Source organism: Schistocerca piceifrons, chromosome 6 (assembly GCF_021461385.2).
Source record: "Schistocerca piceifrons isolate TAMUIC-IGC-003096 chromosome 6, iqSchPice1.1, whole genome shotgun sequence".
Lineage (NCBI taxonomy): Eukaryota > Metazoa > Arthropoda > Insecta > Orthoptera > Acrididae > Schistocerca > Schistocerca piceifrons.
This window is the reverse complement of record NC_060143.1, coordinates 301,409,806-301,426,068: the sequence shown is the minus strand read 5'-3', so window position 1 is coordinate 301,426,068 and position 16,263 is coordinate 301,409,806. Positions and strand designations below refer to the sequence as shown.

General features: G+C 39.4%; 1 protein-coding gene across 4 annotated transcripts in view; it reads left to right on the top strand.

Annotated features, from left to right (window-relative positions):
* LOC124802859 (DNA mismatch repair protein Mlh1) overlaps positions 1-6,258 on the top strand; it is a 55,130-nt gene extending 48,872 nt beyond the window's left edge. For 2 of the 4 annotated variants that reach the window (XM_047263893.1, XM_047263894.1), the window contains exon 11: positions 5,159-6,258. In XM_047263893.1, coding sequence (XP_047119849.1) covers positions 5,159-5,317 — 159 coding nt within the window. In that variant the 3' untranslated portion in view covers positions 5,318-6,258. The remainder of the gene's footprint in view (positions 1-5,158) is intronic. The other 2 variants (XM_047263892.1, XM_047263895.1) reach the window with 2 other exon arrangements.
* Positions 6,259-16,263: the final 10,005 nt, after the last annotated feature.

The following is a 16,263-nucleotide window of genomic DNA, read 5'->3' as shown; positions in this document are numbered from 1 at the left end:
TTTTTGTCATTTTTGAGGGAATGCATAGCCATGATGTTCAGAGAGCAACTGAAACTTGCATCATTGGAAATTGACCGCACGGCTCAAAATATTCAGCTGTGATTGTATGTCTCAGATTGGCAGACTTGCATCTTCTCAGCAGTTGCATGGGAATCACACCTTAACATTTCTATTCTTTGCTTCTTGTTCTGTAAGGGTACACCATTGCACATTATCAAATAAATGTGCACAGTCAGCAGTTTAGAAACAAACTCAGCAATGCAGTCTTCTCATCACAAAACCTCCATGCAAGCACACGTGTCTTCTTGGACAAGAGAAGTCTTTTGCACAGGAGTCTTGACCACTTGTATTTCACTGCATTATGTGAACAGTCCAATGTCGTTGCATAATAATAGTAAGGTATCTTGTATAATTTTCAAAATTGCTTATTAAAATCATCCCTTGAAATCTCAGAAGGTAATTATCATCTCTCTTCCCACCACCAATATAGTTGTTGCTGCTTCTGCTTTTTTCAGTGCACCTTTAACCTGTTCAGCTCATTATTATCTCTGCAGCTTTGTCTTAGTAATATAAAGGTGGATCTATGTTTCACTTAAATCATGACAGATCCTCCATCTTGTGCATCAACATTTCTAAGCATGATTTTAAAATGGCCTTATTCATGCACTTTTGGTGTGAAGTCAGCAAACATTGACACCCTGCACCTAGCTTCCTTAGATGAAGAACAGTATCCAGAACATCATGTAACTATTCTTATGAGTTGCCTTTTCACCAATTTTAAAAACTTGAACAGGACTGTAACACATCATAATACCAGGAAATAACTCATTTATTTCTTCTGAAGGAAACCTCAATCTGACTTCTGCAAAATCTATAACCTGCAGTGCTCGTTTGAATGCATTTAAATCCATATATCTGTAACATTCAGTCTTCAATTTTAATGCTGAGACTCCATGAAGATCCATCAACTCTATTTGTTTATGGACGACAGTTTTTGTTTTTTTTTGAATAGACAAAGGTGATTTTAACTGAATCATAGTATTTTTGTATCAATCTGTTACGATATCTGGTGACAAACAGCTGCATATTTCATATATGTAAAAGCTTCTACAAAATAGTTACAAGAATATTAAGAAAAGGATAGCTTGCTACCTACCATAAATATAACACACTGAGTTTTAAACAGGCACAACGAAAACACTGTTACATATTTAGCTTTTGGCCAAAGCCGCCTCCAAACACACACACACGCACGCACACATGCGCACACACACACACACACACACACACACACACACACACACACACACACACACACACACACACACACAAAAGCAAGCAAGCAAGCACACTCACACACTCATGGCCACCATCTCTGGCAGCTTGGACTTGGGTCACTGTCACATTGAAAGGGAATCTGGAGTGGGGCAGGGAAAGGGGAGGAATAGCAGGGTTGGAGAGGTGGGCGGGCGTCAGAGAACAACACTGTCTGGCAAAGCCAAACTGTAGCCAAGAGCATAGTAGACCACTCTGTGGCACAACTTAAAACTGAACATAACCTACTTGATTTCAATAGCTTCTTCACAACCCTGGCTATCTGGATCCTCCTCTTTTCCACCAGCTTTTCTGAACTGCGAAGGTGGGAGTTATCCCACAACATGTTCTCCACTCCCAAAACTATCCCCACCTCTACCTATGGTATCCTACGGTCCCTGCACCTTCCACCCACCAGTTTCCGCCTCTTCTGTCCTATCACCTCATTGCTATTCATGTCCCCTCACCCTCACTGTGTGCCACCCTATGCCAATGCACCCACATGTCTTTCCCCTTCACTGCTCGTCTCCTTTTGTGCTCCTCCTGTAACCCCCCCCCCCCTTCCCAGAACCCTCCCCCCTCCCCCCTGCAGCCCCCCCTCTTTCCTGCCCCACAGCCTCCTGACACTGTGCATGGCAGGTCCTTACAAGCTTAGCTAGAGAGTGCTCTTCTCTCTCCCATCCCATCCATACCTTGCTATACCTCCCCCTTCCCTGCCCCACTCCAAATTCCCTCTGAATGTGACAGTGACCTAAGTCCAAGCTGCCCTAGATGGTGATCATGTGTGTGTAAGGTGTGCTTGCTTGCTTGTGTGTGTGTGTGTGTGTGTGTGTGTTTGTTTGCTTTTGTGTTTGGTTGAAGCTAAAGGCAGTCTTTTCATTATGCCTGTCTGCAGCTCAATGTGTCATCTTTATGATGAGTGGCACTCTATGCTTTTCCTAACATTGTTTATATGCCAACCTGTACCTCTGCCATGTAACAAAATTTCCTGATATGTTGTTGGAATTTACCAGAATTATGAATCCACCTTCATATAATATTGAACTTACTTTCTGTGTAAGTGGGAGTAGTTTAACATAAACCCATCCTGTGGTATGTTTTTTTCGTAATTTTTTACTGCATAATATTAATGACAGCTTTTTTAAAAGTTAGTGTATGTTTGTAATTTAGTTTTGTAGCATTTTAGTATTCCCTGCTTTCCCTCCCTTCTACACATAAACCGATGATGATTTTCTTGAAAATCAAAGCTGTTTGTGATAGCATTTGTGTGATATGCACCTGGAAAAATATAACAAAAGAATATTGTTTATAACACAGTAATTGTGTTCCCATTAACGTAGAATGCTCAGTATACGCTGTTTTTCTCTGTTTTGGGAAAAAAGAAATATACTTTTTCTGGATATAAAACTGGACCACGATGATGGAAAGGAATCATAGAGATAGGGGAAGAGCAGTGGCAGAGGAGGTAAAAATGGTTGTTAAATATGGGAATGAGGTATAGGGGGGACGAGAACCTTAAAGAGCTGTGGAGGGCATATTTTAGGATTTGCAGGAGACAGACAGAGCAGTGGAGGAAGATAGTTATATAGGGGGAAGGAGGTGAAGTGAAAATGAAAAAAAGATCTAATGCCTGTAGAAGTGCAGGAGGCACTGCAGAAAATGAAAGGAAGAAAGGCACTAGGGTTAGATGAACTGTGTGTGGAAATGATCAGAACAGCAGAAGAAGTGAGGTCACAGTGGCTGTGTAGAGTTAAGAGAGCTGCATGGAAGGAAAAGAGAACTCCAGAAGGCTGGAAGAAAGGAATAATTGTAGTTGTCTTTAGAGAGGGGAAATGGTAAAGATATAGCAGTTTTACCCTTGTGTCCAACTGTGCACTGTGCAAAAATTATAAGAAGTTTCTGGAGAGACAAATGTGGTGAATAGTGGAAAAGCAGCTGAGAGAATGGTATGGCTTCAGGCCAAGAATGTCCACAGTAGATTTCAAATATGTAGTGAGACAGCTACATGAGTATGAAAGAGCCGTAGAGTACAAGAGACACTAAAAAAGAAAGTGTTAGAGAAGCAGACTGTACCAAGGATAAAAGAATTGTACCAGGGAAGTGTAAATTGTATCACAGTTGGATGAAAGAACAACTTTATGAGTTCTATGACTCAGAGAAATGGTGTGAAACAAGGAAGTGCATTATCTTTGTTACTTTTTGCGGTGGTGAAAGACGATATAATGACACAAATGGTAAGAGCAACAAGAGACAGGATGATAACCATTTGCTAATGATTTGAGGGTGTATTGGAACAACAAAGAGGAAGCACAGCAGCAACTATGTGTTTGAGAAGAAGGTGTGAAAGAGTATGGCATAAAATTTAATGCAAAGAAGTGGGAGTTGGTGGTCACAACAAGGTGAAAAGGATAGATCTTTCATAAACAGCAGCAGAAAATGGTGGAAAGCTCCAAGTTTCTGGAGCCTAATACACTGTTGTGTGAGAGATACTTGTCTGGTACTAGCACTACAGTTTTCTTCAACTCTCAGGGGAGGGGTAGGACATGTCCGCATTTTGAACATGACGATGCACTGAACAATCTTGATTAAACTAAAATAATAATATTAAAGGTATTTTCATCTTAAATGTCAAAAGCAGTGTTTTGAACCAACACCTCAGATGTTTGTTTACTTGCAGAGAACCTATTTCTCAAAGTATATGACCAACAGTATAAAAGAAAACATGACTAGCTAAACTCACCGAGCAAACCACCTGGCATAATGCCACCTGGTTGCATGTGCAAGACTGAAGCACAAATGTGTGTTTGCTAATTCATTGACTTTGGACCAATTCATTTTCATGCTGCAGTCATTTTACACACAGTCTGTAACTGCTAAGGTGAACTCAAAATGAACAATACATGATTAGAGCTACCAGAACATAACAGAGATGTGTAGTAGCTTGCTCACCACAAGAGATAACTTGCTGTTTGTGTGATTACTGGAAATTCTCTGTTTGCCTTGCTATTTGTAATGGAGTTGGCAGCATGTAAGGCAGAACTTGTGCTGAACCACTGCGCAGGTGAGGATTCAATTTTAAGTTGTTTCATGGCATAACAGACCACAAGTTTACTCTACCAGCTTGTTCATCTCTACTTCTTTCTACAGTACAGTTGTTTACAACATATCACAGAGGTGTACCTCTGTGATATGTTGTAAACAGCTGTCATTTACACCATCTGTGTGCTGTTTCTGTTGTGTGCTGCAGAAAGGAATGGGGAAAAATAAGGTGTGAACCAGAGAAATGTTTTTGAGAAGCCAAATAGGTGTAACAAAAATTGAAAAAATGAGAAATGAAAGTGTTGTGGAGATAGGACATGAGGAACTCCTAAAAGAGAAGATAAAGGGAAAAAAAGAATATGATATGGTCATGTGAAGAAAATGGATTAGATAATGATGCATAGAAAGATGCACAAAATGAAGATGAGGGGCAGGGGACCAAGGGACAAGTGGCTAAAAGGAGTGGACAGCAGCATTCTGAAAACAGGAGAAGACAGGGCAGAGCAGTGACAGAGAAGGGTGGGAAAGCCAGAGCAGATGAAGAAGCATGTTTTCCAAGCAGAAATTGCTTTGTGGGAAACTGTACAGGTTGATGGTGATGACTACAACTTATCGTGAACAAAGAGCAAACTGTGTTTTGCAAAAAATATTCCAGTGTATGTAGTGTTCCATGCACTGATACCACAAAAATCCATTTTGTATGAATGTTTTGAATTTTTTTTGACAGCAAGTAACATTATTAATGTCTGTATATGTGTTGTTAATTGTGTTCGAAATTTAATAGATACATTATCTTGTTTTGCAGGATGATTCCAAAAGTGCTCAACTAAAGTGGACAATACAGCATGTTCTTTATCGAAATATGCGAGAAGATTTTTATCCACCAGAAGAGCTATGTTCAAAAAATGTTATAAATAACCTAACATGTTTGACAGGACTTTATAGCATATTTGAACGCTGCTGAATTTTATAATTGATACGTATAAAAAATTCCTCTTTTAAAGACTGAAATATTCTAAACAGAGAATTTTTAAAGACAATGCTTCTGAAAAAAGAATAAACCATTTGTTCATACAGATCATTTTAACTTCCAGTCCAAGCAGTTCAGTGCCTGTCAGTTTAAACTGTCTACTTTCTCCTGTGTTCTTTTGTTCCTTAGACTTTCTGTAACACTGAGTACTCGTAAGTGCATACATGTTGTACTAATAGTTGTATAAGTTTGTGCTGTTATTTGCTTCCCAGTTACTTCATATTTTTTATTATTTATACTTCAGAGTCATATTTTTTGTCTTTTCCGTCTTATTATTATGTAAAAAATATACTCTTCTGTTACTATACATCATTTCCATCTTGTAAAATATCATTGACATTTTTTTGACAGCAAGTAACATTAATAATGTCTGTATATGTGTGTCTGTCATGTTTACAGCTCACAATGCTGAATTGGAAATAGATTCTGAGGGACATACTAGGCAAGGCATTTTCTGTTTAAATCAGTACAATTCCATTTTAATTGTGATTCACTTTTTCTTTCATTAATTTGAAGAAATTAGTGTTCGTGTGTACTTTTTGTCTTTGCCAATTTCATTTTGTAAAAGGCTCAGTAATGGAATTGAAAGCAGTATTAAAAATGTGATAAACAACTATCATGACTTACCAGATAAGGTCAACTTCAGAATCTGTTTAGTTGTTAAACACATTGTTTAAAAACACTATTTCTTTGAACTCCTTTTTTTGTCATTAATTTAATAATGTTCATGCAGTGTGTTTGCCCTGCATGTAATGGCCTGTTAAGTACCTGAATCAGATTTTACCTTTTTATTGTTTGAGTGGTTCGTTATTACTAAATCTTATCTTCTTACTCTGTGGCAATGTGTAAATAAAGTGTATACTTGAATAAATGTTGCATTGCTCAAATAAGACTTGGCTGTTTTAGCCTTCGAGTCACCTACATTTGTAATCATAAAAATTTAAAATAGACCTACTTGTCTTCCTTCAGCTTCAGCAGGAAAACATTCAACAATGTGAAACAAGCCACTAATGTGCTGCATTAACTACGAGTATGCATTTCATGTTAATGTCGATTGTGTCACAAGAATCTTAATGCCTACTTTGTATGTTTATGCTTGTAAATAATGGTCAATGAATATTGGATTCTGTGGACATAAATGCCTTCCTTGCTTTTCAAAAATCAATAGTCTGCCAGTTACTATTTACCAGCTGTGGTAATTCAGCGTATATGATTGCTTGTGAAGTGAAATTCAGCAAGTTGTTAGGAGGTTCAACTTCAAATATAGGCTTTTGTGGCCAGAGGCCATTGCAATAAAATTCTCGTTGTTTACATGATTAAACTGTTGCCATTTTGGGTACTGTGCACTCACTCTGACGAAGGCTGCCAGCAGTAATAGCCAACACATCACTAGGTTTATCATATCATGATGTGGTTGCACACCCAAAAGAATTTCATTGTTTTGATCTGTTTTGTGCACTGTTTTGAGGTCACTGACATACTTGCAACTCCATGTCCCAGAAACCAAATTTGTGTGAATATTGGCTCATAGGATACATTTTCGGTCATATTGGTTCTCGACTTTGTGTCTCAGATAATGAGACCTGTTACTTTTGTACCAGTCAGGTGGATTTCTTTTTTAAGATTTCGACAGGAATACAAAGCTACTGTGATGATCAATCATGTGTATTGCAACATTAAAGTGTAGAAATATGTGCAAACTTCATTATTGGTCACAAATGGCAAGAAGTCAATGTGTGGAAATGTAAATACAGAACTGACAAGTTGAGAATAGTGCATTGACAGCTTCTTATTGTAGAATAAGTACTTTGTCATGTTCAGACAATGGAAAAGCCAGAATGGAATGATAACAACATTATGAAAGGATAGGTTGCCTCTTGCCATATAGAGAAGACATTGAGTCAGATGCGGCCACAACAAAAAGACTGCTATACATTTGACTTTTGGCCAAAAGACTTTCTTCTAAAATGGATCACACATTCACCCAAGTACACCACCACTGTCTCTGGTTGCTGAGGCAACTGCACCTGACTGGAAAAACAGTCAGTCTGTGCAGATGGTGACGAGGAGGAGGAGGAGGAGGAGGAGGTGGGGGAGGGGGGGGTGTAGTGCTGTTTGAGGCAGCCTGCAGCAACATGGCGGGAGCAGGATAGGGCTGCTAGGTGCAGTTGGGAGGGCAAGGGAGGAGAGGGTAACAGAAATGAGACAAGTAGAGGAAGGGGGGGGGGGGGGAGGGGAGGAAGAGAGACTTGTGGGTGCATTGGTGGAATAGAAGACTGTGTAAGGCTGGAATGGGAGAAGGGAAGAGGACATGTGGTTGAAGGTCAGGGCCTAGCAAAGTTTGAGGCCAGGGGAGTTACGGGAGCATAGGATATATTGCTGAGAGAGTTCCCAGCTGCATATCTTGTAAAAGCTGATTTTGGTAGTTAGGATCCAGATGGTACCGGCAGCCAATGAAGCGAAAGGCATGTAGGGCAGCATGTTCAGCAACAAGGTGGTTCATATATCTCTTGGCCACAGTTTTTCGATTCTCATATATGCCAACAGACAGCTTGTTGACTGTTTGTCCTCATAAGAAGCAGCACAGTGTTTGCAGTTTAGTTTATAAATCACATGACTGCTTTATCAGGTAGCCCAGTGTCTGATGGTATAGGTGATGCCTGTGACCGTAAAGGAGTAGGTTGTGATGGAAGGATGTATGAGAAAGGTCTTGCATGTAGGTCTGTTGCAAGATAGGAGCCATGAGGCAAAGGTTGGGGGTGGGGATGAACAAGGATATAGCATAGATTTGGGGGCAACAGAATACCACTGTGGAACGAGTGAGAAGGATAATGAAAACAATTCCTCATTTCAGGGCACGACTGCTTGCCTGGTGGCTCATATCCCTGCAATTAACCTGGGTGCAAGACCTGTCCCATACATCCTCCCACCATCACCTTCTCCTATTGGGGAGGGGAGGGGCGGGGGGGGGGGGGGGGGGTCACATGCATCTCCTATCCCATCAAGATCAGGATTACTATCTGTGAAAGCGGTTGTGTGATCTGAAATTAAGCTGCAACCAACAAGTTATCTGTTGCCGTGAATGGCCCCCAACAAATTGTGGCAAAGAGCCAGTTGGATCACCTAGCTGCTAAACAAGCTGCTTAACACAATGTGCTTTACGTCAGTGACTGCTTGACGGCCTGTGCAATCTGGATCCCTCTTACCAACACCAGCTTTTCTGAGTTACATGGGCGGGAAATCTCCTTACAATGTGTCTTTCCTGTAAACCCTCTGGCTTCAGCCTTCCATGGTTCCTCTCCTTCCCTGCTCCCATTCCAGCACTACACAGCCTTCTATTCCACCAATGCACCCACTAGTTTTTTAATTCTCTTTTTCTGCTCCCCACACACCCAATCCTCCCGATTGCACCTACAAGCCCTACCCTGTCCCCACCACATCACTGCGTGCTTCCACAAGCAGCACCACACCCTCCCCAACCCCTACTCTACTGTCCTCCCTCTCCTTACCCCAGCCTCCTCCTCAGCCCCGCCACCCACCGATTGCCTATCAGGTGCACTTGCTTGCAGTCTGGTCTCAGTAGCAAGAGACGGTGGTCGTGTGTGTAATTGTGCTTGCAGAAATGTTTTTGTTTTTTCCATTTCAGAGGAAAGCCTTTTGGCCAAAAGCTCATATGTGCAGAAGTATTTTTGTTGTGCCTGTCTGCGACTCTTTATTAACTGTAGTTGCATTGCACTCAAACAATTGTCCTCTAAGATAACTGCAAATGAATTTCATTACAACCTTTGTCGAGATCTAGTTGACCTGAGACTGTATGTATTCTTAAACAAGAATGAAACAGAAGTTTCAAGTAGTACTCCGGTGGAACACAATATTTCATGATCTTCCATTCCGTGAACAGTTTTGTTGCAGTAGTAAAACCTGTTGCCGTAATTCTCATTGTTATGTAAAGAAGACTTTACATCTCACAAAAGCAGTGTTATTAACACTATAATATGTGTGTTTTTGTAATGTTACTTTGTGATCAACAGTAATAAGAATATTGTGGAAGAACCCAGTAGAATAACAGTTCATGAAACAGTCAGTGTGGTCAGTGTATGTTTATCTACTGGGCACCTAGAGAGCTGATAGCATGCTGTTATGCCTTGATTAATAACAAATTCTTTCATTAGTAGACTTTTAATAGAATTTTGAATCAACATGTTTGCCCCATTGAAGATTTGCAACTTTGTGCATCTGTGAGATATAGTTTATTTTATTTTATTTTTTTTAGCTGGTTGAGATGGACCTGCTTTAGTGACAGCATCAATTACTTGTTGGGTTTGAAACCAGTTGTCACTGAAGGCATGGCACTTGTGTAGAATTCCTGTCAGATAGGATCTTTGTATGACTTATGTTCTTTCACATTGTTATGTGGACCCAAGTGTCCCTGTGGACATGTTTGACAAGCCGTGTTAATACACCAACAAGCTGAACAACCACAAGCACAGTCTTGCTGTGAGCATGTCAAAATACAGTAGCTCCATTCTGCCATGCCAGCCCATGTGATTGCGCCGATTCCATACAAAGAACTTGCACCCACACACCCTCTTGACTGCTATGACTGCACTGATGACAGGGCCACTAAAGCAGAGTTATTAAACACGATTTTCCGAAACTCCTTCACCAAAGAAGACTAAGTAAATATTCCTGAATTCCAATCAAGAACAACTGCCAAGGTGAGAAACATAGAAATAGATATCCTCGGTATCACAAAGCAGCTTAATAAAATCAATAAAAGCAAGGCTTCCGGTCCAGATTGTATACGGGTCAGGTTCCTCTCAGAGTATGCTGATACAATAGCTCCATATTTAGCAGTTATATACAACTGCTCACTCACAGAGAGGTCCATACCTAAAGACTGGAAAATTGCTCAAGTCACACCAATACCCAAAAAAGGAAGTAGGAGTAATCCGTTGAATTACAGGCCTATATCACTAACGTCGATTTGCAGAAGGGTTTTGGAACATATTGTATTCGAACATTATGAAGCACCTCGAAGAGAACGATTTATTGACACATAGTTAGCACGTATTCAGAAAATATCCTTCTTGTGAAACACAACTAGCCCTTTATACTCATGAAGTAATGAGTGATATTGTGGGGGATGTCAAATTGATTCCATATTTTTATATTTCCAGAAGGCTTTCGACACTGTTCCTCACAAGAGTCTTCTAACCAAACTGTGTGCCAATGGAATACCGCCTCAGTTGTGCGACTGAATTCATGATTTCCTGTCAGAAAGGTCACTGTTTGTAGTAATAGATGGAAAGTCATTGAGTAAAACAGAAATAATATCTGGTGTTCCCAAGGAAGTGTTACAGGCCCTCTATTGTTTCTGTTCTATATTAACAACATAGGAGACAATCTCAGTAGTCATATAAGCTCGTTTGCGGATGATGCTGTGATTTACCGTTTTGTAAAGTCATCAGATGACCAAAACGAATTTCAAAATGATTTAGATAAGATATCTGTATGGTGCGAAAAGTGGTTCATTGAATCCTCTGCCTGGCACTTTATTGTGAAAAGCAGAGTTATTGCATATATGTAGAATTGACCCTGAATAAAGAAAAGTGTGAAGTTATTCACATGAGTTCTAAAAGAAATCTGCTAAATTTCGATTACGCGATAAGTCACACAAATCTGAACTAAATACTTAAGGATTACAATTACAAATATTCTAAATTGGAATGATTACATAGATAATGTTGTGGGTAGAGCCAACCAAAGATTGTGATTTATTGGCAGAACACCTAGAAGGTACAACAGGTCTGCTAAAGAGGCTGCTTACACCACACGGGCCTGATGGATGAAATTGAAGAAGTACAAAGGAGGTCAGCTCGCTTTGTATTATCGCGAAGTAGGGGAAATAGTGCCATAGACATGATACATGAATTGGAGTGGCTCTTATTAAAATAAAGGCATTTTTCATTGCAATGGGATCTTTTCATGAAATTTCAATCACCAAATTTTCTCCTCTGATTGCAAAAACATTCTGTTGGCATCCACGTACATAGGGCGGAATGATCATCACGATATCATAAGAGAAATCATGGCTCGCACAGAATAATTTAAGTGCTCGTTTTTCCTGCGTGCCCGAGAGTGGAATGGTAGAGAGCGAGCTTGAGGGTGGTTCATTGAACCCTCTGCCAGGCACTCTATTGTGAAAAGCAGAGTAGTCCCGTAGATGTAGATCAGTGCTGAAGTGTCACATGGCTGCCTGGTACAGTTCTACACCATTTACAGCACTGAAAATTGACCAGTGTGTTAATAGGGATTGGGGGGGGGGGGGGGTGACTATTTTATCTGTGAACTTATGTTAGAGAAGGGGGGAGGGACAAATATTTTATCTGTAGATTTATATTTTAGGAGAAAAGAAACCACTTGAGGGAGGGAGGCACTGCTTTTCCTCTTACACTACTCAGCAGTTGTTTTCGTATTTAATGCTCCAAACTAAGTATTTTAGGTAACTGCAAATAGAACACTATGAAATGTATATAGTTCTTAAGTTATAGCCGGTTAACTGGAATTTTGTGAGCTTGAGTCAAAGTTTTGGGGTAAATTATATGAGCAGTTAATAAGCTAATCCTTTCTTTTCCCTTACTTTACTTTAGAATATGTGAAAAATTTCCATTTTCCTGCGTGGTATCTGCTGGCAATGTGAAAGGCTTTTGGATCACAGTATAAAACTCCCTTCTGAATCTTGAATAGGAAAGTATAGTCTGTATGAAAATTATTTTTACTTCAAATATTAGGAATGTTAATTTCACAGTTCATACTAAATTTACTCTCAGTTTTCTGGAGTAAATGTCTTGGCAAATACATGTAGGAATCCTGAGGTCTCTTTCTGTAGAATAAATATTTTATTTATTTATTTCGTGCTTTCTGTTTTATGGGCAGGAAGCAATAGTCCAAGGCACCATTTCTTGATCTGTGCCCCATGGAACCTTGGAAGTCTGTGGAGACTGAAAAGTGCCTTTTTTTTGTTGTAATGTTCAAGAAAGTAAGATTAACAGAAACAATAAAAATTAACTCCTATACAAAACTGAAAAAATAGAACTACTATCCCCCACTTCCACTCACTAATATGGATAGACAGTACAAATGTGACACAAACAGCACCAGTTCCAAGAAGTTTTCGTTCTTAGGAACTGACCTCCATTCTCATTCCTCAATTCTCTGATATGTATTCATTTCCACTGATCAAAACTAGACTAATGTTCTTGGATCTGTACCATATTCATTTCCATTTTATGCCTTCTGCCTCTTACTCCAACACTGTCATATGGTGGTGCATTGACACCATACATTTCTGCTAAGTTACCATATATTGTTCTGGTATTGTTCTCCTTCAGATGCAGAAAATAAAATACTGCAAAATACGCCACTTCGTCAATGAGCTGTACCATTTTGTTTTGACTCTTGTAGCATCATGCTGTGGTGCAGAGATTTCAACGTGTGCCAGGACTGCAGATGTATCTGGAAAAGCACACTACTATATTATTTTTTTCCACAATGATAATGTTATGACTATCATGTACTAAGTTTACTGCAGTAAAATTGGCAAGAACAGTGCTATTACTTTAGTTAATCTATTGTTATTTATCGTTCTGTGCACAACAGTGCTTGGTACCACTACACTCCAAAAAGATGCACATGAAAATGTGATTTTTCAGCAGTTCATATATATGGTTGTATTGATCACAGAGATAAGGGGCCAAGTTTTTCTAGATAACCCTTGGCCTAGTGAATATTTTTATACCTATCAGAAGAACACGCATACTGCAGCTATCCTACAGCAGGAGCAATGTCAAAATTTAAACATTACACACATACCCTAGCCCTGGCAAATTGGTTGGTTCTTTTGCATTAAGTGTGGTTTAGGATGGACCTTAGGCAGTTTATAAAAGCACTGTTTGTTCCTGGGCAGTTCCTGAGAAAATCCTGAAAAAACATGATTTTTATGAAAAGTAACAAATGTGGGGATGTCCACATCTTTAACTTATGTTCATGGCAGATTGTCGCAAGTTTTACCAAATGTTATTAAGATAATGATCTGTGGGCACTTAGAAACTTTTTTGGGTATCATTATCTGTTACTGAGGTTCAAAGTTACCATATTTATGCACATAATATAGTCAGAGGCATAAATGTAGTTTTAACTGACATCTAATGTCACCAAAATGTTTTTAGTCAGTATTTATCACCATTAAAACTTTGACGAGCTGTCAGTATATAAGGGTCACTTCATGGCTGTACAGATGTGTCAAAAATGGTACTGCCGTGACAAAAAATGGGGCATAACATGCCTGAAAAGAACTTACGATGTCTGCCAGAAATTATGTAAAACTGGATTTACTGCAGTAAAATATTTCTAATAATATTTTAACTCTTAAGAAACGAATTGTAATCCAGGCATGTTCGATGAATTGCAATCAATGAGCGAAGTACACAGAAAAATGTAAAGCAAACAATTTTGCGTTACCCTTATATTACGCATACTTATTTGTTGTTTATGTGTGTCAAAATATATAAATATTTTGAAGATAATAGGGAAACATTCCACGCGGGAAAAATATATTTAAAAACAAAGATGATGTGACTTACCATACGAAAGCGCTGGCAGGTCGATAGAAACACAAACAGACACACAAAATTCTAGCTTTCGCAACCAACGGTTGCTTCGTCAGGAAAGAGGGAAGGAGAGGGAAAGACAAAAGGATGTGGGTTTTAAAGGAGAGGGTAAGGAGTCATTCCAATCCCGGGAGCAGAAAGACTTACCTTGGGGGGAAAAAAGGACGGGTATACACTCGCACACACACACACATATCCATCCACACATATACAGACACAAGCAGGCATATTAAAAGGCAAAGAGTTTGGGCTTGCCTTTTAATATGTCTGCTTGTGTCTGTATATGTGTGTGTGTGCGCGAGTGTATACCCGTCCTTTTTCCCCCAAGGTAAGTCTTTCCGCTCCCGGGACTGGAATGGCTCCTTACCCTCCCCTTTAAAATCCACATCCTTTCGTCTTTCCCTCTCCTTCCCTCTTTCCTGACGAAGCAACCGTTGGTTGCGAAAGCTAGAATTTTGTGTGTATGTATGTGTCTGTGTTTCTATCAACCTGCCAGCGCTTTCGTATGGTAAGTCACATCATCTTTGTTTTTAAATATAAATAAACTGCTAAAACTTCACTGGCCTGTAGAATTTGTTTTATTTAAGCAGCACACCTTGCTATAGCAGAGAGAGAGAGAGAGAGAGAGAGAGAGAGAGAGAGAGAGGACGGAGATAGAAGCCGTGGGAGCAAAAGAGAGAGGAGACAGTGGAAATGAAAAATACAACTGAGGGGAGACCATACATCGGCTTGGTGTGTGAGCATGTCTGCACTCTCCCAGAACAGTGAACTTTTAACACTTACGTATATGAGAGGGTGCATTTTGGACTGAAATTTTAACACGTGGATATAGGGGCAAAAACAAGTTGGACCCCCAGAATTTTTAGGCTCCCAAGGTATGATGCAGACTGGGGTGGTGGGAAGAAAGACAAAAGGAGACAGTGTAAGTGAGACTGGCTGTGGGATATATTGTAAATTAGTGGGAGAGAAACAGTGGCAGTGAGATGCTGAGTATGAAGGCTTAGCTACAGAGAGAGAGAGAGAGAGAGAGAGAGAGAGAATGGGTAAAAGGATTTAGAATGCTGTGTGAATATGTTCACATGCCAAAAATTTTGGTGAGTGAGGCAGAATGAGGCAGCAAATTTCTCACTTTTCTGTCAGAGACTTTTTAAAGAACAACATATTTGCCTTTTTTGTGGCAGTGGGCCACTGATCTCCTACTGCTACACTAACAGCCATATGATCTCTTTGCTGTTAATTATAGAAATCATTTTTCTTACTTTTCATCCAGCTTACTATAAACTTCAACCTTAGCATCTAACAAATCAGATTTTTAAGGGATCTTTCAATGTCTCGAGCTCACTGAAAGCTTCGACCACAATATTGGTCCCCCCTTTGAACCTTAGACAAGTAGGCAAAATCTATTTGGAAACTATTTTTCTGACTTCTATTGAAAGCTAAACTGTGAGGCAACATCCAAGATGTGCTACAGTATTCTATACAAGCTAGATTCTCAATGATTTTTGGAAAGACTGGGAAGAATGAAATGAGGCAGTAAACAGAAATGATTTTACCACTTCCATTTTGATAGAGGGGTATCAATACAGCATGCTGAAGTCAGGAAAAAGCTTTTGCAAAGATAATGCTGGGTTGGTTCTATCACGTTAGTACATTGATATGCCATTGTCCTCCTTCGACCTTTCAACTGACTTACCAGGCCATTTAGAGGATGATCTACAATTTAATGTGTACTCCAAATGACAATGGAACAAAAATTTTTTGCATTAGCAAATCATTGCTAATGTGAAAGAACCAAGTGTAGAGAGGAAGAAAATAGTGACGGGGTTTGAAACCCTAGACCTTTCAGTTTATTGTCTGACACCCACCAAACCACAGATATTTTATATTAATTTATTAGACAATTTCACATTAATGACAGTTCTTTTTGTAACTGCTATATTTGTGAACCATCTTGAACAAAGAATCAACAAGTAGTAGATGGTTAATTCCAATTTGATCCTTCCTCAGAGAGCCTTAGTTTTCTCACACAGCACTCCAGTAACAGCTGTGACAAATCCACTAGCTTAAATTATTGTGATAGCAGGTTAACTTCCAATGTAATACATATTCTGACAAATGTGAATTTAATGACAGGCAAGTTTTAAAAAATAATTTATTCAACAATTTCCTAAACATACAATTGTGCGTGGGTGCACAAGAACATACATT